This window comes from Ziziphus jujuba, chromosome 11 (genome assembly GCF_031755915.1).
Source record: "Ziziphus jujuba cultivar Dongzao chromosome 11, ASM3175591v1".
Classification (NCBI taxonomy): domain Eukaryota; kingdom Viridiplantae; phylum Streptophyta; class Magnoliopsida; order Rosales; family Rhamnaceae; genus Ziziphus; species Ziziphus jujuba.
The window spans coordinates 19,703,228-19,724,754 of NC_083389.1; the positions used below are offsets into that span (position 1 = coordinate 19,703,228).

Genomic DNA, 21,527 nt, shown 5'->3' on the forward strand with positions numbered 1-21,527 from the left:
TATACCAAACATAGTACTGCACTAATTATCCTGTCCAATCCTATCTGATCCTGTCCGATCCGGACCTATCCGGCTTACCAAACGCCCCCTAAGAGGACTGCTCCCAGCTCTTTAGAGGTATCCAAGATGGTCCCATCTAGGAAACCTCACTTAACTAGTACCAAGAGTTACAGAGGGACTTTCCATAAATTGCATATAACCCAATAGAATAAAAGAGAAAAATAATCACTTTTAATAGGAATTCTAAAATTATATTTATATTGATCAAGAGTTTCAATTTAAGAGAAAGAAAAATAGAAATAAATATAGATATTATGTCAATCCTCTAGAGCACACTAAAAGAAAATAAATGAGTCCAAAGATAAATAGAACAAAATATAATAGTATCATAAGAAAGCAGGAAAGAAACAATATATTAGTAGTGAAAAAGTGTCGAAAGTGAAGATACTATAACAACAAAATATATGAAGGTGATGATGATGGAATGATGCCCAAAAATAGTATGCGATAAGTGTCAGCCAAGGCCTAGAGGAAACAGTTTTAAAAAAAATTACAAATTTATAAAACAAGCTCAGTGAGTGAACAGTTAAAATATTATGAAAAAAAATATTATTCTTAAAAATTATTTCTTTCAAGACCTCACTTTCACTCTTTAATAGTTCTCCTATTTTTATAAATAGTTTTCATAAAACCCTTAATTATCTCTACTTTAACAATTTCATAAATTGTAGGATAAGAAAATTAAAAAAGGAGATAAAATCCTCCACCTTATAATAAAATGATATTTTTACGAGTTATAAATTATAACTATTAGTAATAAAAAATATAAAGAACCATATACTGTAACATAGTGTAATAATAATAAATTTGTGTACCATATCCGTTATTATAATTTATCGCCCGACCACAGTAGCATTTTAGTTTGTCATTGATGAGCAAGGGAGGGGGAAATTGTTAAATGCGATCCTTCACATCCCAAAGGTGTTGCAGACTAAGACCTTTTATCCAACTTCAAGAAGCACATGATCAAGCAAGGGATGATCAACTAAGCATACATAACCATAGTTCAATAAATCAATATCCATGTTATAGTATGATGCATAATAATCCACAACCTAGTATATTTATATAACTATTTAAATAATATCCATAATCATCATATTAAAATGTTCCTACATATACGTGACATATATATATGTATATATATACATTTGCATAATATAGAATTTATTTATGTTAAACCATTCTTTTTTATATACTATAACATAATAAATTAAATAATTATGTCATTGCATGTGAGAAAGCATGTACTTAAAATAATTCTATATACGATAATGATTTGGTAATTTATATATTACATATAATCAAATGCATAATTTCCAAAGCAATTATAGAATATAAAGTTCACTTATAGATCACAGCTCAAACTAGTTCTTCCATCGAATTGCCTCCATTATCAGTTTTGATGTCTAAAATAATAATAAAATATTTCTTAAACTTCAAAAATTAAACCAAAGACATTGGATGCATACCAATGTCCCATAATAACTTCAACAACTCTAACATTTCTAGAATTAGATATTGAAAAGTCCAATTATACTCTGACCCTAAATACCCGATATTCAAAATTGAAATTTTTCACCCAAATTCTAATTTATTGAAATTAAACATTCTATTGGGTTCCACTAACACGTAATGTCTCTATTCGAACTTCAGTTTCGTATAGTTTGACCAATTATATCTAAACATAGTTTAATTTTATCCAGTATTAAGCTAATTGATCTGAAAATGGAAAAAATTATCATACATACATCCAAAATGCTATATTTTAGAAAAAAAAAAAAAAAAGATTGCCTTTTAAAATAAAATACTTTTCTGTTTAGAGACTATAATAATAAAAGTATAATATTGGATTGGAAAAATTTTATTAGTATTCTTAATAATTCCTCTATGAATCATATTTTTTTCACAAGCTTTATATTAATAGAAAGCTTGTGGAATGGATAACAAGAATCTAAGCTTACTTTGGTCCAAAAAGTTGCCGACGGCTAAAAAATTAGGCCAAATTTAATGTTTATAGATATCTCAAATGGTAAGAAATTTCAACAAATGGAGGTTGAATTCAAGTTAAGAAGGTTAAAAGATGGTGGACAAAGAGTATGGTCGATCTAGAATGGTTGGAAAAATGCCAAAATCTCTGGCAACCTATTGGAAGTCTGCCATTAGCTTTCCTAGCACTATCTAGGCATGTTCGATGGTGATCTGATTAAAGATTTGGAGGCCAAGGTCATCGAATGATGGGCAACACCCCTAGCTGGCACATGTTGTTGGTGGACGTCCAAAATAGGCCCAAACGATGTTGACCCGGTTCGTGAGTTAAACGGGTTGTGATCAGGTCAAGGTTTCAATTGGGTATGAGAGGGTTTTTGAAATTTTTTAGGTATTTTTCAATTTATTTAATGGGGTACAATCTCGAGATATATCTAGATCTTAAAACCAGTAAAAGACAAAAACCTAGATAAAGTACTGATATTGAAAACTTTCTAGATCCATAACTCATAAATAGATGTGCCGCTAGTTTGCAAACTTATATTGATGAATTTTATGCTATGATGTATAAGTCATATCAAATTATTGACCAATAAAAAATCAAAGTTAGAGCTCACTAACAATCCAACTAATTAATCCAAGTCAAACCAAATAAAATTTAGATTCTAATTCATAAGTTTTGGATGGCCCAACACACCAACCTCCAATGATAATGGGCTAGATCACATGATCAAATAAGGAAACTAGAGAAGTGATTTAATTTACTTGTACAGCTGAGAAGTGGCGCCCTGATAAGAAGTGCAGTTTTTATACGAAAATTATCATAATAACAGGATAAGAGAATTCTTCTATATACATGTATCTCTCTCTCTCTCTCTCTCTCTCTATATATATATATATATATATAAATTCATGCAAACTCAATTGCTTAAATTCTGGCCCAATTTTTAGGCCCAAACCTTTAAACCATCAGTCAAATCAATTTATTTTAATAAAATTCAAATAAATTTATTCAAGTGATGGATTAAAATTCAAATAAATTTATTCAAGTGATGGATTAAAGGTTGGGCCAATTAAGCCTAAACAAATTTAAGCTTTTGGGTTTGCATGAAGATGGACTTGGTTCAACTAAATAGACTTGAGCATGAATGTGTATAGATTAAACCCTTTGCATGAGAGTGAATGGACTTGACTAATACTATAAGAAAATACAACTTAGAAACTTAATTTAAATAATTTTATCATTATAGTTTAGAAACCCCAAAGTCGGTCACTGTTTGATTAAAAAAAAGTTTAATTAAACCTATATTACAGAGTTTGTGTCAATCAAATCATTCCCCAACTAAAGTTCCAATAAGTAGCTTGGAACTACTTTTTGCATATTTTATATAAAAATAATTTATTGGAGTACAAACATGAATTTGGACCAAACGAGTCAACAGAATTCTTTTATCAAAATTGAGTATTAAAAATTGTATTAAATGAATTAGAGAACAAAGTATATAGAATGTCATAAAGTAACTAAAAAACAAGTAATTACATTGAAAGAAAAGTAAGCAGGTAACAAATAGGAAGCAAATAACAAGTAGATAGAGATTACAAGAGATTGTATTCAACAATATGGGTAGAGTGTTTAGATTTTGCCAATAATTTCTTAGGTTTGTAATTAATTTTGCTAAGGGATTTAAAATATAAGTTTATCACATCTAATCCAAAGATGATCAAAAGTTGTTCTCACACAACCAATACAATTATTCCATGGGGCAAAAAGATTCCTCAGACATTAAATAATCTAATTAAGATCTAGAGATCATACAATATCATTGAGCATAAAACTAAGGTTTCGATATGTCATGTAAATTCAATTTGTTCTCACACAATTGAAAACAAGCACCAAATTTATCACATAGATTATAATTTAATCAAGTTCTTACTCTATTTTAAATTACTCTAGTCAATTATTTAAGAGGCTAACAATTAAGCATTAAAAACATTGATGAATTATCCAACCAATAAAATATTTTTCTATAATTAATAATGGGATGAAGATAAACTTTATCTGTAGCAGTAGAAATTTTATGTGATAGAGATAATACTTTATCAAGACAAGGATAAAGTAGAATTATGATAGATTTTTTTAAAAAAATTCAATTTTTTAAGTATTATCCTAAAATTCTAAATGGTCTAAAATGGAGGAAGGCACTATTTGATGACCACCACTAGTCCAATCAACTGCTTTCTTTTAAATATGCTTTAGTCTTATAGAATTGTTTTTTTAGTTCTCTTTTAGCTTTTCTAGTTTCTAGTCTGTTATGATTTATATTTTAGTCTTTTGTTATTTTCAATTTCATTGTTAGTTGAATTTCATTATTAACAAAGTAATATTTTCCCAGGCATCTGAAAAACACATTTTTTTTTTTTTAATTTTCCATATCTAAGCATAGCATTTTGTTAGTAAGATTTAAATATAATTTTTATTATTTTCTTTAATTTAAAAATTATTTTGTAGGTGACAGAAAAGGCTAATATTGCAAACAACAATCCATCAAACCTTCTTACCAACCAAAAAACAAAAACAAAAAAGAAGGAAAAACAAGTCCATCAAGCCTCATACAAAAGTGTTTATCAAGTAGAAATATCGTCTCAAAAACAGAAGCAGAAAAAAAAATAATAATAATATAAAAAAATTGAAATAATCCTTTGACCAATGTGAGCTTTTCAATCTTGTATTGCTCCCATACCGGCCTCTACACACCATATCACTCTTTATAAGCTTTTTGTAATTTCACAACTCCAAAAAGGCTCCTTAAACTTAAGGTGGGTAGGATTTTGGAAGAATATGATTTTCATGAGGTTTACCACATACAAACTTATCTTGGTTGTTGTTCACCAAAAAACTTATCTAGTTTGTTAGATCAATTTTATAAGTCTTAAGCCCAATTAATCCAAGTCTTAGACCCATGTATATACATATATAGAAAATTAGGTTCAAATCAGATCTTTGATGTTAGAACTTCTTTTTCAACTTTTAAATCATATCAAATATGAGATTTAAAATTATATTTATTAGTCAATAAATATCGATAAGTTTATTTTTATTTAAATTAAATTTTAATATTCCACTAAATATATATTTGATTATTTTTAAATTTTAATTTATAATTTTTACTATGATTCTAAAACTAATAAAAAAAATCTAATATTAAAATTATTAGATCATATGAGCTGTACATATATTATAATTTTTCACTTTAATTTCAAAAAAGATATTAAATAAGTCACAAGAGATAATATGATACAAAGAATATGCCAACTCAAATGTTGAATTTTTTTTTTTTAAAAGACAAATATAATCTTAAAAGGTTGGTAGCACTTTTTTCTTTTTTCTTTTTTTTTTTTAGGTAAATTGATAATATACCAAACACAAAGTCTAATTTTTCATTTTAAAATATCAAAAGTGGGGACCATTAAAGGTTTATAATGCAATCATACATGCTAAAAATTTTGACAAAATAATTGTTTAAAATTTTCCCAAAATACCCTTTTTCCCTCACCCACAATAAAAATTCTACTCAAACTCTCAACCTCACATGGTCATAGTTAATAATTAACCAAGGTTAGGTGTTGATATCCTTCCTATAAATAAAGGTGTTTTTAGCTCTTCTTCAAAACCCTAACAATCTTTTATTATATTTTATTTTATTTTTTTTCAATTTCTTATTTCCAAAGCCTCCAATTCTCAAGAGGGTCTGAAAATAAAATAAAAGAAAAAGAAAAAGAAAAGTGGGAAGTAGAATATTTTGGAAAAGAAAGAGAGAGATGAGTGAGAAAGACAGAGATTAAGAGGAAGCCAAAGCCCAAAGGTCTTATAAGGAGGTCCTCAAGAGGGTCATCAAAAACCAAAAAAACATACCACACCAACCAAAAAAAAATGCGTATTTTCTGGTAAGTTTTCTTTTTTCCTTTTAAGTCCAAACGAAAAATTTTAAGATTTTTAACAAAAAAAATTTTAACGAAGAGAGAAAGGGGGAAAAGCACAGTTCCTGTTCCAAAACTTTGAAAATATTTGTTTTTGCCTTCTCTCTCTTTCTCTCTCCCTAAAATATATACGCACAGTTCTCATAAACTTCCACTATTAATATCTGCAACGAAGAGAGAGAAAGAGCGGGAGTGAAAATGAAAAACTGAAAAAGAAAGTTTTATATTTTTTCATTGGGGGTCCAAAACCAAATTAACTTAGAGCCCTAGATCGAAATTTTTTCCCGCCAAAAAACTCAGTTCTAAGAGTGTCCCAGGTGTTGAATTGGTACTGGTTTTTCAAAATATATAAACCCGAATCGTTTTCGTTTCATTTCTCTTTTGTTTCGTTTCTGTCTTTAATGTTTTATTAATTTTGACTGGTATGTCTTTGCTAGGTTTTTGTTTTTGATTTTGTGTTTTTGAATGTTTGGAAAAAAAAAAAAAAAAAAATCGATGATTACGAACAGACCCATTTGTTTTAGGCTTTGAATTCGAAATCCATGGCAGGGTGGTCGATGATAGCTGGTGGGTCTACTTTAGATTGCGCCAAAACCCCAAAGAAGCTCGAGTCAACTGGGTTAGTGGTCGATCTTCAATCTGTTTTGGAATTCAAACCCAATGAGCTCCCAAATCCCTCCAGCGAAGGCTTAATCGGTAAGCTTCGATGCTGGTTCGATCAATGTCTTGGCGTATTTTTGAAAGAGATCTGCGCAAAAGACACTTTTCGGCCTCTCCCTCCAATGCTTGGAGATGGGCAGTGTGTGGATTTGTTTAAGCTCTTTTCGGTAGTGAGAGAGAAAGGTGGATGCAATGCCGTATCAGAAAAAAAGTTGTGGGATTCGGTGGCTGAAGAGTCCGGATTGGGCTTGAGTTTCACTGCTGCTGTGAAGTTGGTTTACATTAAGTATTTAGATACACTAGAGAGATGGCTAGGTAGAGTTGCTCTGAAGGATCCCAAAAGCAGTTTGAGCAGTAGTGGCTCTGATTTGGATGAGTATCTGATGGAGCTGCAGGCTGGGTTTAAAAGGTTTATGTCGGAGATTGCCGATGGAAAGGCGAATGATGGTGGGTTGTATCCACATTTGCCTAGTGACTTGAATCTTCAGGATGTTGATGAATTGAAGACGGTGGTTGTAGATTCCGATGGGTGCCGAAACTGTGATGTTGGTGGGAAGAATTTGAATTCGGATTTTGGCAAGAAAAATGGGGATGTCGGAAAATTATGTGTTGGTGATGTGAAATGCTTGGAGGGAGAGACTGGTAAGAGCAAGAAATGTGTGGATGGTAATGAGGGGTTTCCTTGTTCGGATATTAAGAAGCTGCGCGGTGTTCATGATATAAAGAGTGTGGTGGATTTGGATGGATGGAAGAGCTGTGATGATGATGATGGTGGTGATGAAGATTTAATGATTTTGGATCCTGAGACGATTGACAAAGAGAATTTTGGTAACAAGAGGAAGCGGGAGTCTCTGTGGGGGATGCTGGATTGGGTTACAATGGTTGCAAAAGATCCCTGTGACCCTGCCATCGGTTTATTACCAGATAAGTCAAAGTGGAAGTCCTATTCGGATACGGAGATATGGAAGCAGGTTTTGATGGCTCGAGAGGCTATCTTTTCCAAAAGAAATATCGATTCGGGTGGTGAGCAGTCTTATTTGCAGGTATGTGAGATACTCGTGTGCTACAATTAGTGTAAAAAAATGTAGATAATTTTTTGGCTTTGCATATTTAAATGATCACATTTATGGTATAAGCTGTATAAATGTGTCTTTGAGGTTGCACATATGGACATTCTTGTCCCTTGTTCTTTTATATATATATATATATATATATATGTATATTTGTGTGTTTTTTGGCTTATCTTCCTTGCTAGCGTTTATCCAAATTGGTATGAGTGAGTTGTTTCTCCAATCACCTGGACGATATATGTAACTTAAATAACAACCGCATAAGTTGATTATTAAGACCATTTTGTCTTGAATGTTCATAAAACAGATGAACATGCCTCTCTAGTAGTTTTGAAATATGTCTTTGTGATCAGAACATCATTTTTAGAACATCAAATGCATTTTTGATATGCTAGATTGTTTGCATAGCGATATGCCAAATGCGTTCATGAAGCAATTTAAAGTTTCCAAAAGTATCAGTGCTTCATGTTTCTGTCTTGTCAGTTTATGTGCAAAATTCTTGTCCTTATACTTTAAAGCCTTCTTCAATAGTGAAAGGAAAAATATTAATGAAATTATTTTCTTTTCTTGAAAAGTGAACTTCAAATTTAACCAGGTAGCAGATTTGACAGGTTTTGGTATCAGCCTATCAGCTGATGTGTCCTAGTAGCATATAACACTCGTGATCATCAGTCTTTTTATTTTTTATTTTTTCCTTTCTGTATCTAAACATATACTTTTGGCATTTATGAAGAACTTATATATTACGTTTGATACATTCTTCTGCTTGTTTTTGAACTGTTAATAATGTTGTAGTTGTGGCAGTGTTGGTGTGCATATAAGTTTCTGAATTTGATAGGGAGACTTTTTTTAATCTACTAATGAACTATTTTTGTTTTTACTTTCCATCTCTTGCATTATCTGTTGCATTTTGGAAGTGGTTTGTAAGATTTATGATAATACTACTAAGCTCTTTTGGCGAAATAGTGTTGTGAATATACTTTGAAGGTAAGTCTATTAAGACATACAACCATTGTTGAAACAATAAAAAATGCAGATAACTCTTAAATATAACCGCATTATTTAATAAAATTCACATAAGAGAAAATTAAGAGCAAAAAGAAAAAAAAAAAAAAAATAATGCCCGACACAAGAGAATAAAATTGAAGATCAACTTGAATTGAAAACATATACAAGGGTCAAGGAAGAAGATGCAACAGCCATCTAATGTTTATTTTGGGTTAATTATGAAAGTCATCCATTTACATTGGGCTGTGTTTTAATTTGGTGCTAGGTATTTTTCTAAAAGTAATGTTTTCGAGCTATGACATGCTTTTAAGTAGATTTTTCTTTGCTACGTTTTCTTTTGGAGTTTGACAAAATTAGTGAACTGACATTAGAATGGATAACTCACATGTAAATATGTATTAAGAATGTTTTTGAAGAAAAAAACTATATAGAAAAGTAAGATAACACAGGTACTGTAGCTTGTTTGGCTGTGAATTAGAGACAACTTTATTTTTTTTTATTGTTTTTAAAATCAGAAAAATGATTTGTTTAGTTCATGGCCAAACAAGGGCATGTTTTCTGTTTTACTCCTACCAATTTTAATCCAAAGGAATCTTAATTTTGATCATATGGTCAATTTCATTAGATATGAATAGCAACATAGCATCCCTTATTTTAATGCACCTCATACTTTAAAGGTGACATTGCTTAAACAAAAAAAATAACTTAGGAACCAAATTGACCAACCCAAGTATAGGGTGACTGCGTGAGAATTTTCTTTTTCATTATATTTTGCATCAATATTAAACACTGTATTTTTGTAGAAAACTGTCTCACATATCGAGCTGAAAATTATGCAAACCCCACCATTCATTAATTAAATGAGCTAGTTTAATAGAGTTACTCTCGACTCAACCATAGAATTTGCCATTGACAAAACTAAACTAAATTAAAAGTCTATAATAATTATACAACAAATATCTTATGACCTCAACCATAGTTCTATACTTTCCTCCCAGGATGTACATGCTGTCATTTTTCTTTATTTGATTGAATTGCTGTTATTTAATTAACATATTGTTCAAATCAATAATCAATTTAAATATATGTCCACACATTTGCATTTTTATGTTAAATCATGTTCCCACCTTGTAGAAAATCCAGAGGATGCATCCAAGCATGTATGATGATCAACTTGGCTCAGGTTACAATCTTAGGGAGAGACTAAGGTGTGGGAAGAAGCTTCTCTATGGGAAAATGGCATCTCATGGAGGGGCCAATGCAGAGTCATCTGACTTGGACAGAAGTCCAAGTCCTGGCTCGGCAGGGTTGGAAGATCACTTTGATAAACAGTTGGGAGCTACTGAGTCCTCTATGCCACTTAAGGTTGTTCCTCTGGGGTCAAATTTTCAAGTTGAAGTACCAGCATGGACTGGTGAGACATCTGAAAGTGAGTCCAAGTGGTTGGGTGTGAGGCTTTGGCCACTAGAAAAATCAGAGCACAGATTTCTTATTGAAAGGGATCCTATCGGAAAAGGAAGACAAGATTCCTGTGGCTGCCAAATGCCTGGATCTACTGAATGTGTTAGATTTCATGTTGCTGAGAAAAGGTTGAGATTAAAGATGGAATTGGGTTCAGCTTTCTATCAATGGAGATTTGATAAAATGGGTGAAGATGTTGCTCTTTATTGGACAAAAGAAGACCAGAAGAAGTTCAAGGCTATAGTAAGCTCAAATCCTCCATCTATTGAGATTAGCTTTTGGAATAAGATTTTTAAGAGTTTTCCTACCAAGAGCAGAGAAGATTTGGTGAGCTACTACTTCAATGTCTTTGTTTTGCGTCGTAGAGGATACCAGAACCGGTTTACTCCAACTTACATTGACAGTGACAATGATGAATTCGAGTCAATGTTAGTAGCCGACGGATTTGGGCATGAAACGCATGACTCAGCAAATAACAACTTGTTACATGAGAACAAACAGCATGAAAGTAAGAGATAGCAATTTTCATGGTGTTTAGAGTGACTTTTTTCTTTTCGAGAGTTGATACTGTAAATTCTGGCAGTTTTGTGTCGTCTGAATTATTGGCACTTTTCCGGTACGGATGACCATTTGTTCCTAGCTCCATAGCAGAATCACCACTATACTTGAAAATGAAATTGGGGTCATAGTTACGGTGTTTGCCCAAAGTGAGTAAGCAGAATCATCACTACACTTGGAAATGAAATTTGGGTCATAGTTAGGGTGTTTGCCCAAAGTGATTTAGAAAAGATAAATTGATCACATCTGTGGTACGGAAGCAGCCAACTCTAGAGATTTGAAGCGGTGTTGATGCTCTTGAAGTATGATGCATTCAATTTTTTGATACATACCTCGTGTTTATTCTTCGTTGTTACCAATATCAAATTACAGGTACTTTTGTTTTTGTTCACTCTTTATTTCTTTTAGGTTTCCGAGAGCAAGGCTGATTTGAAAAGGAAGCCTTAGAAATATAGGGAAAAAATCCAATTGGTTTAGAGGTAGATGAATTTGAAAACAGTGGCTCCTGAGTTCAAGTTTTATTCAATCTTCAAGTTCTGATCAGGGTATTGTGCTTTGCAGTTTGAATGATTTTTTAAATATGGTAAAGGAATTGTTTTGCTTCATTTTCCATCTTGACCTACTTTGTCAATTTGCTAATTACTTATTTGTGCAAATGAAGATAAAATTGCAACTACCACTGTTGATCGTGGTCGAGTGGAAACTCCTAGTGGGTTTGTTGACTAAATCATTTTTTATTTGTGAAAAAAAAAAATGGAAAAGGTAATGTGGTTTTAAAAAAAAAAAAAAAAAAACAACTTGATAAATATTTTTGTAGGGCTTAAATGTTTAATTTTAATTGTGTGAATAGATTGTTGGCTGTTTATTGCATGTGATTTTATTTTTTTTGGATGAATGGGTGTATTGCATGTGATAATTAGATTTATGGCATTGTATGGGGAAGGTGCTAGAATAATGGGTTAATTGTATTTCGGTATATTGATTTGTAGGATTTTATTATTTAGATGCTCAACTTTCATATATGCAATTGAGGCTTTTAATTTTTGAATTTATTGTATATTGATCTAATTTTCAATTTTGATCAAACAAGTAGCGGTTTTGTTCAAAAATTAGCAGTAGAAGGAAATGATATTAGAATGTTAATTAATAAAAGAATAGCATTACTGTTATCAATTTATTTGGTTAAAATTTAAGATTAGATCAATCAATAATAAATTATAAAATGAAGGATTTAAGCCATTAATTTTAAAAGTTGAAGATTTAAATCGCGAAATTTACCATCTGCTAGGGCATTCCAAAAAGTTGGACAACTTGGTTACATATATTGCTATGTTTGTATATATAGGAGAATTTTTTCCTAGGTGACTGGAATGCAAGATAACTTAGATGTCTAAATGTTTTCTAACATGTTGCAGGATGCATCTCTCTCATACCTTGAGCTGTTGAAGATCTTGCAATAAGTTTAAGTTATTCTGGGCTTCATCCCCTAAAAGATCACGACTATGTGCGTAAATATATATATATATATATATATATATATTTTTTTTTTTCTTTTATATTTGAGAGCCCATGCTATTATAAGGCTCCAACAAGTTTTTTTTTTTTTTTTTTTTAAATTTATATCAAATTGTGATAATGATAAGATAAACATAGTTTAAGAACAATAATGTGGAAAAAAAAAATTCCAACAACTTGATTTTTTGCTCGACCCCATTATAGCATAAGCTTTAGAGCCTAGGAGAAAAAAAAATTATATATATAATAATTTTTCTAGTTAAGGATATTCTAACTTTAATAAATAAGGATGATTATGAGTTTGGTAAAATTTTAAATAATATGAACCTGCATGATAATGATAATTTACAGAGTTAAATTATAATATCGTATCAAATCTATATCAATAAAATTCAATAAAAATCAATAAATTAATAGGTGTTAATAGAAAAAATATAATACATATATATATATATATATATATATTTTTTATATACAAAACATAATAGACTTATTAAAGAGTATTTTTGTAATCATGCAAATATCATAATTTTAAAAATTATGTAGTTTATTATTTAAACATGGATTAATTTTCTTTTTCTTAATTTAATTTTTTTTTTAGAAATATGAAACAAATTTTGCAATTGAAAAAATCATTTCAGATCACATTTAGATTTTTAAATTTGTATATGTTATTGGAGGGTTAATGGTTTAGGTGATGAATTATATGAAAATTTAATAAATGCTTTTAGGTATACTTATCTCCACACCATAGCTTGTAGGTTGTGTTTGGGTGGATTAAATTTTACACGAGTATTATATAATATAACACAAACACAGTTTAATACAAATTGTCAGGTTTAGATGGTTATATGATAAGTGTTAAGGTTTGCCACATCCAATCTAGAGTTTTAAACTTGAGTTCAAATATTTATTATCAATTAATTTAATGGTTAAGCTTTTATTACATAAGAATACTTGATTTAAATAAATGATTCCTGAATAAGAAACTAATATATATATATACATGCCCAATTACACTTACATTAAGTCAATCTCATGGTTTTACCATCAAGATTTTTGTATTAACCGTTGGATGACTTCAAAACCTAAGATTAACAAATTTATTTATGATTTAATGATTAAATAGAATTTTAATATATTATTAAATCTATATTAAATTATCAATTGATTTTTAATACCTACACTTAAAACAATTCAAGCACTAATTGATGAAGATCTTACACTAAGCCTATCAAATCAATTTAATGTAAGCATGATTACATATATATATATATATATATATGAGTTAGCTTCCAATTAGGTTGATCAAATGGTTTTAGCATTAGATTAATTTTTATTAGTTCGTGGATTACATCAAAATTAACCAAATGGTTTTAGCACCAGGTTCTTCTTCATTAGTTATTGAATCATATCAAGAATTGAAATTAAAAAAAAAATCAATTAGTTGCCAAATATGAATTTAGTGGCATATAAAAACTTGGGCAAAGTGAGCTTTATAGAAGCTTAAGAACCATAAATATATTTCTAAATCTCAATTCTTAAAAGTGATCTAAAAGCTGATAAATGAAATCCTAATCATAATGTATCAAATCGACTTAATTAAAGACTAATGGTGCAAATATATATATAAATATATATACACACACAAAATTATTCTCCAATCAAGTTGGTTTGATAGTTTTAGTATTAAATCATATTAAATATTATTTTACTAAACGAAAAAATAGATTAATGATTAAGATTTAAAAATCAATTAGTGACAAAACATCAACTTAGTTATATACTAAAATATTATTGGAACAAAATGAATCTTACAGGAACTTAGGGAACCATAATTTTAGATTTAAATTTTTATCTTTAGAGAAATGAAAGAGCTAATGAAGAAATTTTTTTGATTAGAGACTTATTGTACATTATATATATATACACACATATATATCATAATGGGCTTATGAAAATTTAAATATATATATATATATTGTGTACAATTCTTTTACGTTATTACATTCAGTTGATCCTAGCAACAAGCTTCATCTTAGTAGAGAGAAGCATTTTGTTTCCTTAGCTATTTATTCATGCTTCGTTTTTTTTTTTTTTTTTTTTCCTAATTACATTAACAAAATCGGGACTTCCCAAGAATTTGAACTATTATATAATCTATTGATTAGAGGCATCATATTTGGTGAAACTGAGAGCGGTTCGATCAGAAGCAACTACCACACATTCAATCCGATGAACGAAGCACGCAAGCAAGACCAATCCTCTTTCAGTATTAAATCAAGCAAAAAAAATAAAAAAAGTAAAAAGTAAAAGGCTATTTATTTAATAAAAAACGAAAAAAAAAAAAAAAAGGAAATTCCACCTTCCATTGCGAAGCTTAGTTTTAGAACCAATTGATTATGTTGGTTTGATTTTAGGATTATGGAATAGGAATCTAAATCTGGGTTCAATTTTGTTGTTTGATAATTATCTGGGTAATATGTTAATAACATGATTGGGCTGAATACAAATACGTAGATACGTCAATTTGAATTCAGCTAAATTAGCTCAATTTGCTTTCGATCCTTTAATATGCACAAAGTATTCCTTGTTTTTCTTACCAAAAAGGTATTCCTTATTTTACAATTTGAATATTTCTAGCAGGATAAAGTTTTGTATGGTAGGAGGGATGAGTGAGAGGAAAGAAAAGAATGAACGGAGGGGAAAAAGAAAGATTATTTGATGGAAAAGAGATTTCATGATAGTTGAAGAGTTGAAAAATGGAATAGAGAATCCTTGTATTCACACAAGGCCACTCCTTAATATCTTGAATTTTTTTGTAATAAAAGAATTCCCTAACATGTCTTAAAACCATTTTCTAGAATGAGGAAAAAAAACTCTGCCCAATTTTCTCCATCTTTAATCTAATTTAACATTAAAGTGGCTTTAGACAACCATATTCTTTCAATTCATTTTACTATATACAAGAATTTGATGATGAGGAAAATGAAGGTTGAAGAACCAAATACATTCACAACCTCATAAACACAAAGCATAAAGGAAATCAACCCCTAATGAGAAGGGCCTATGGATCCAAAAACAAGTGTTTTGTCTAAATCTCACAATACCATTTTCCATGTGGTAACTGCAATTCTAGTTGAACACTAATGCCCATGGTATTCTATCAAAAGCTCCAATAAGCTAATTTGATTTCTAAGATATACTTTCAAATACATATCCCTTTTGATATATATATATATATATATACATCCCTGCCCCAACTCTGAATTGGGCATGAATTTTGCCCTGTTCCTGTCCCAAATCCCCATTTAACCAAAGATTTCCCATCTCATTAGAAGCGGAGACGGAAAAAATGTAACAAATTATCATTCTAATATTAATTAGATATATGAATCTAATACTAAAACGATAAAGAAGTAAAATGAATTATATACTGATTCATTTAAAATATCCGTTACTATTAAATTTTTAAAATAATTTAAATATTGATAAAAAAAAATTCTAATAATTTGTATTATTATGGTTTCAAAGAGTTCTATATGTCCTTTTGTTTTCATATTATGCCAACTTAAATATGTGATTATGCTAAAAAGATGGTAATTACAACTTTTAAATTGCACTATGCGAATTCATCTATGACAATAATAGTTTTCAAATATCTATTATACTTTTTATTTGCAAATTCAAACATTTGTTATATGTGGTGAAGACATTGAGTTTTCTTTGTCATTCTTTAAATTCTAGGTCAAAGTTTCTAGCAATTTTGTGATTGCCAGCCAACCACGGATGATCGTTTCAATCATCTATCCAGGTGAGTAACCTTTCTATGACAATGTAAACGTGGAATTTAAATCAAGATTAGTTTCCTTTCTTAAAAGGAAAAAATAAATAAATAAAATAAAATAAAAATTTTATATTATTTTTCACAAGATGACAAAGCGAATTGCAATGACACACCTATCCTTTCGGTAAAAGCATGTCCTCATTCTATACACCTTTTTTTAATCTGTGGCTTATCAATTTGTACATAAAGACAAAAATAGAGTTGGACGCCACTTTCTCCGTAAATAAATGCAAATGAATAAGATACGATAGATCGTTTTTTGGGACGAGAAGATCCAAAAAAGTACACCATCCCTGCTCTCTATTCCTAGAAAATAATAATATGCATATATATATATATATATATATATATTGATTTTACTGTAGAAATCGATCCATATAAAAATATATCAAAATCAATATTTTTTTTATATTTTTAGAAAAAAATATCGCTTTTGATATATATATATATTATAGTAAAATTGATATTTTTTAAAAAAAATATCAATGTGGTCTGTATATAAAGTAAAATCAATATTTTTTAAAAAAATATATTAATTTTGATTTAATCTGCATCATAAAATTTTTCTATATATATGTATATATATATATATTAAATATGCAATAATTTCAAAAAATTCAAAAGTTATTGGGTTTTTTTTATTATTATTTTTTGGCTATCATTATAGAGTGTTTGAATAATGGTCAAATCAGTGAGAATTTAAAATTTTTTAGAAAAGTAATTTTTTTTTTATTTGGATAATTTTTAAAAGGAAGAATTTATGGACCCGGTAAAAAATAAATTTCACAATATGGAAAAGTGAAATAGAAAGTGAATCCTTCTAAAGAGGTGTCATTTTAAAATTATTTTGGAAAATTAGTTTTATATTTTTTTTAAATGTAATTTTATCTTTGACTTTTAATATACAAACTTATTTAATTACTTGTAAATATTTTTTTCTTCTATAATCAATAAAACACTAAAAAGAAAAAAAAAATCTTAAAAAAATTCATTCTCGAAAAACTAAATCCCAGAAAACTAATTCTTGAGAATCAGTTTTCTTCAATACTTTGCTTTTGATCAAACATCCCATTAGTTTATTCTAAAACTTAAAAATATTCATTGCTTGGAAACCAATTTATTTGGCAATAACTATGACCAAATTACTAATTAGTTTGGTAATTTTTAATCAAATTCAAAGTGATTTCAACATCAAATCCAATCCAATAAGTTCATTTGGCTTGGATCGGATGATCGGTTATGAATTGAGTATTATAAACTTTAGATTTTAGAATTTTAGATGATTTTAGGCTTTTTTTTACTTGTACAAAAATGGCCAATTTTTTTATTAAAATCTCTTAATATTTTGAGAAAATGAAAATAGATGAATGATACAAAATTGGTTAAAATAGTATATAATTTATAACTAACTTTTTTAACTAAATAATAAACGTTATATAAAATCAAAAGAATAATAATTTACTAATTGTTTTTTAATATATATTTTTTTATTTAAATTTAAATTGGTTTAGTTTTGATCGATTTTATTTTTTTTTCCCTCTTAAAACCTAAAGAATTATTGTTTTGAATTTTTTAATCAATCCAATTCTATTATTATGAAATAACATATCCAAATAAATTAAATTGGATTTGATTGATAGATTTGATTAGTTAGTCCCCTTTTTTTTTTTTTTTTGCACATCTCAACTGAAACCCATTTGTTTTAGCAAAATAAGACCTTATATACTATGTTAATTTGTGAGTCTGTGACCTATATATTGAGAATATGTTTTAAGATCAGTGTCCATGAACCAATTCATCAATTGATCTACAACATATATAGAGATTTTTAGTGGACTCTACAACATATACAGAGTATATAAATATTTTTATATAATGATATAGAACCTTTTTTTTTTTTTTTTTTTTTTTGTTTTTTGAGAGGGGGGTGAAATATATAATGATATAGAACTTTGGGTCAACCAAGTCTGCTATATCCTTTACTTGATCAGCTGGAATCCTCTTTAAAAAAAATAAAAATAAGTGCATGAATCCCATGACAACTTAATAGAAGCCTGCTGCCGCCTTCCTCACCCACCTTTTGCCTCCTTTTAAATGTGCTTTCTCTTGTTTGATTAATAGTCATTGTGTACTATTTTTTTATAATGACTGTCTTCTGTCCTAGTAACCATTTTTTGTTTTGGGGTAAAAAGTCATGGTAGCCATTTTCTAAGCAAGTTTAAGTAATTAGTTTAAATTAACTCAATAATTGCCACTAAATGTGTGTTTTGGAGGTTGCTAAAAGAAATTAAATAGGATATTATGAGTCCACTTAAAGATTTTATTCTTTTATTTTATTTTATTTTTCCTTTTGTTGTTGTACTTCTCAAGTCATTTTCCAATTTTGTAACCTTTTTTTTCTAGATAGCTTTTAGATATGTCACTTCAAAATATTGAAATATATATTGTATATATTCATTCTTTATTTTTATGTTTTTTTTTTTAATTTTTTATTTTAGCTTGGATAAGAAGCAATTTAAAGTTAGATTATCTGCGGAGGAAATAGCACTTTTTTCCCCATTAGAATCTACCTGAGGAACTTTATTATTATTATTATTATTATTATGCGAAAAACATAGTATTAATTTGTTTTAACATCTAATTTTCAAATGTTTTTCAAGAAACGGTACTAGAGCATGGTCTGAGTTAGGCAAAAGTTGGTTAAGCCCATGTGACATACAAACAACTTATTTCAAAGAAAAAAAGTGACCCTTTTACCAAGATTTTTTTTTTTTTTAATTTTTTATTTGGGGGGTGGGGGGTGTAAAGCCCTTTTTTCCAAGATTTGGTCACATCAAAATCACAGCCTAAATGCTGGTTGTATATTGATTTTTGCAGTCCAAAGTGTCAAAAATCAAAACTTTTCGCCCAAATAAAGAGAGGAAAGAGAAAAAGGTTTCGTAAACGATGTAATTTTCACATGTAGAGAATGAAAGTTGCTTATGGATCAAGTCAAAATGCCATTGAAATCTTCAATAATATTCTCCAATATGATAATTAGGTGCAAAAATTCGCCGAAAATAAAGAAATATGTACTAGAACACTCATGCCCCTAATCTCATAGCCATGGAATCAAAGTCTAGCTTACTTTTTCTTCTGGTAAATTGATATGGGATTCCCAATTGAAATCTGAAAACAACTTTAATTAGCTTTGATTGGCAAAGAGGAAAAGGAAGGTTGATTTGGTTCATTAAGTGAAACATATCTCATATTTAGAAAAAGTATTATTTGTGACTATCATTGCATATCATTCATGCAACAGCCAATTATTAGTATGTTTAAAATGACACACTATAGGTACGTGCAACATTAAAATTATAGCACGTATACATACTTTATTTAAAAACAGAATTGCTATATTTTTTTTTTTTTTTTTTAAGAGTTGTTAAATGTTTGGTTAAAAATAGCATGTTCTATGTATCATTCATGCAATGTTGTATTCATTTAAAAAAAAAAAAAATCTATGTAACATACTAACATTATTTAAAAAAAAAAATGTTTTCCTAATATATACATTTCAGAAAAAGAAGAATTCTAAGAGTATTATGCTTCATCCACTTATCAAGCTATATTTATGCCTTTTTATTATATGTGACCCTACACTCTCCACAAATGTCCTACTCAATCATGTCAACTTGCCCATATTACCCAAAAAAATAATAATAATAATGAAAAAAATAAAGAAATCATATCAACTTGCCAAGATGACAATATTCATTCTGTAAATGGAAAAAGAACCGCTCTTTTTGGCTAATTGTTAAAAAGCGATAATTAATTGTATATATTTCAAATGCTAATTAGCTAAACATATGTTGTTTGTATATGTAATGCCTATTCACATTGAACGGTTAGGATTGAGTGGTTGGCTTGACAGCATGATGGCAATGGTTATAATAGTGTTGATGATATCATAGGCAATCATATATGTATTGGGCGTCTTGAATTGTTCAAAAAATAAGCACACATAATTAAACCCTAGAATTCTGGCTTCTTCTTTCTCTTTTGTTCTTCTTTTCTTTTCTTTTCTTTTTTTTTTGGATCTTAATTTATCTTAAAAAATTGTTTTGAGAATTCATGTGATGCGTTATAATTTATATAAAATTATTATTTGTTATTGCTAATTATGAAATAATAATGAAATTTACATACCAAATATTAATTTAACTGGCTATTAATGAAAATAACATTTTCTCATTTTTAACATTAAAAAAATAAAAAGAATAAATACTTTTAATTAATAATTGCCATATGAATAACAATTCCTCCAATAATCATAGTCAATGGTAATAAGTAGGAAAACTTGAACTTTTATGATAATTTTTATTTTAGGCTTTCATTAAATCTTTTTTAGCTTTTTGAAAATAAAACCTATGTAGAAAATTCCTGTGGGGTTGCTAGCACTCGTCTTCATATCTGTTTGTTATATATCAACCTAATCGAATATGCATCTTAGAGTTGAAAATTCAATCAAAATTAGTCCAATGCAACTAATAAAAAAATTTTATATATAATTTGTAAGTCTTAAGAGGACCAATCATTTTAAATGTCTTGAGATGACCAAATTACATAAATAAAGTTTTAATCCTTGGCATATTCCATAAGAAAAAAAAAAAGGGGCATATTAGGAACCAAACCATCCCCCCCAATTAATGTTTGATGTAGGTACATTTTTTGGAATAACTAATTTTTTGAAATGAACTTAAAAAATCATATGGATTGTATCCATGATTTAAGTATTGTCTTAACATCCGATGCTATTTTTAACATGATATTATATATATCATCCATGAAATTTTACTTCTTTTTTTTGTAACATATACAGGAAATTAATTGGAAATATATAATAACATTTTTAATTTTTGGCAGATATTAAATTAGAAAATTAAGGGATATTGTATAAGTCCTAATTCAATTTAGGGTATGATATCTTAGCCACCAGAGTTTTGTCCAAGGTCATAAACATACAAACAATTTTTTTAGAAAGTTATAATAAACTTTTATTTGTGTCTAACGCTTATATATGATTTTATTAACCTTAAATAAAAATTGAAAAAAGAAAATTTACACATACCATATATCAATAAATTGATTTTATTCAAAAGAACTAATAATCTAGCATTGGTTTTTATTAGATTGTAAGCTAGATTGAAATTTTAGAAGATATCTATCAAGATTGATCTATAGGTAATCATCAATTATTTGAAATGACTGTCTATCCATAATTCCATTAACATTTTATTGGTTAATTGCTTGTAATATTCTCAATAGTAACTATTAAATATATCAAATTTTATTGGTTAATTGCCTGTAATATTGCCAACAGTAACTATTGAATATACCAA

At 28.7% G+C, this 21,527-nt stretch overlaps 1 protein-coding gene across 4 annotated transcripts; it reads left to right on the forward strand.

The window, feature by feature from the left end:
* Nucleotides 1-5,734: 5,734 nt before the first annotated feature.
* On the forward strand, nucleotides 5,735-11,389 carry LOC107404048 (AT-rich interactive domain-containing protein 1). 4 transcript variants are annotated; one of them, XM_025068496.3, is made up of 3 exons: nucleotides 5,735-5,994; nucleotides 6,537-7,730; nucleotides 9,900-11,389. In XM_025068496.3, the coding sequence occupies exons 2-3, from the start codon at nucleotides 6,570-6,572 to the stop codon at nucleotides 10,743-10,745; spliced, it is 2,007 nt and encodes a 668-aa protein (XP_024924264.3). In that variant the 5' UTR covers nucleotides 5,735-5,994; nucleotides 6,537-6,569; the 3' UTR covers nucleotides 10,746-11,389. The 4 variants fall into 4 exon arrangements, with proteins under 4 accessions (XP_024924264.3, XP_015866475.3, XP_048321459.2 ...); XM_016010989.4 differs by having other exon boundaries at nucleotides 5,736-5,994; nucleotides 6,577-7,730; XM_048465502.2 differs by lacking the exon at nucleotides 5,735-5,994 and adding an exon at nucleotides 6,037-6,449 and having other exon boundaries at nucleotides 6,577-7,730.
* The last annotated feature ends 10,138 nt before the right edge of the window (nucleotides 11,390-21,527 follow it).

What these genes read in the sequence shown, in the direction of transcription:
- LOC107404048 (XM_025068496.3), top strand. Translation starts at nt 6,570, where the DNA reads ATGGCAGGGTGGTCGATGATAGCTGGTGGGTCTACTTTAGATTGCGCC. An exon ending in GTGAGCAGTCTTATTTGCAG is followed by an intron (nt 7,731 to 9,899) that starts GTATGTGAGATA and finishes CCCACCTTGTAG; the next exon opens with AAAATCCAGAGGATGCATCC.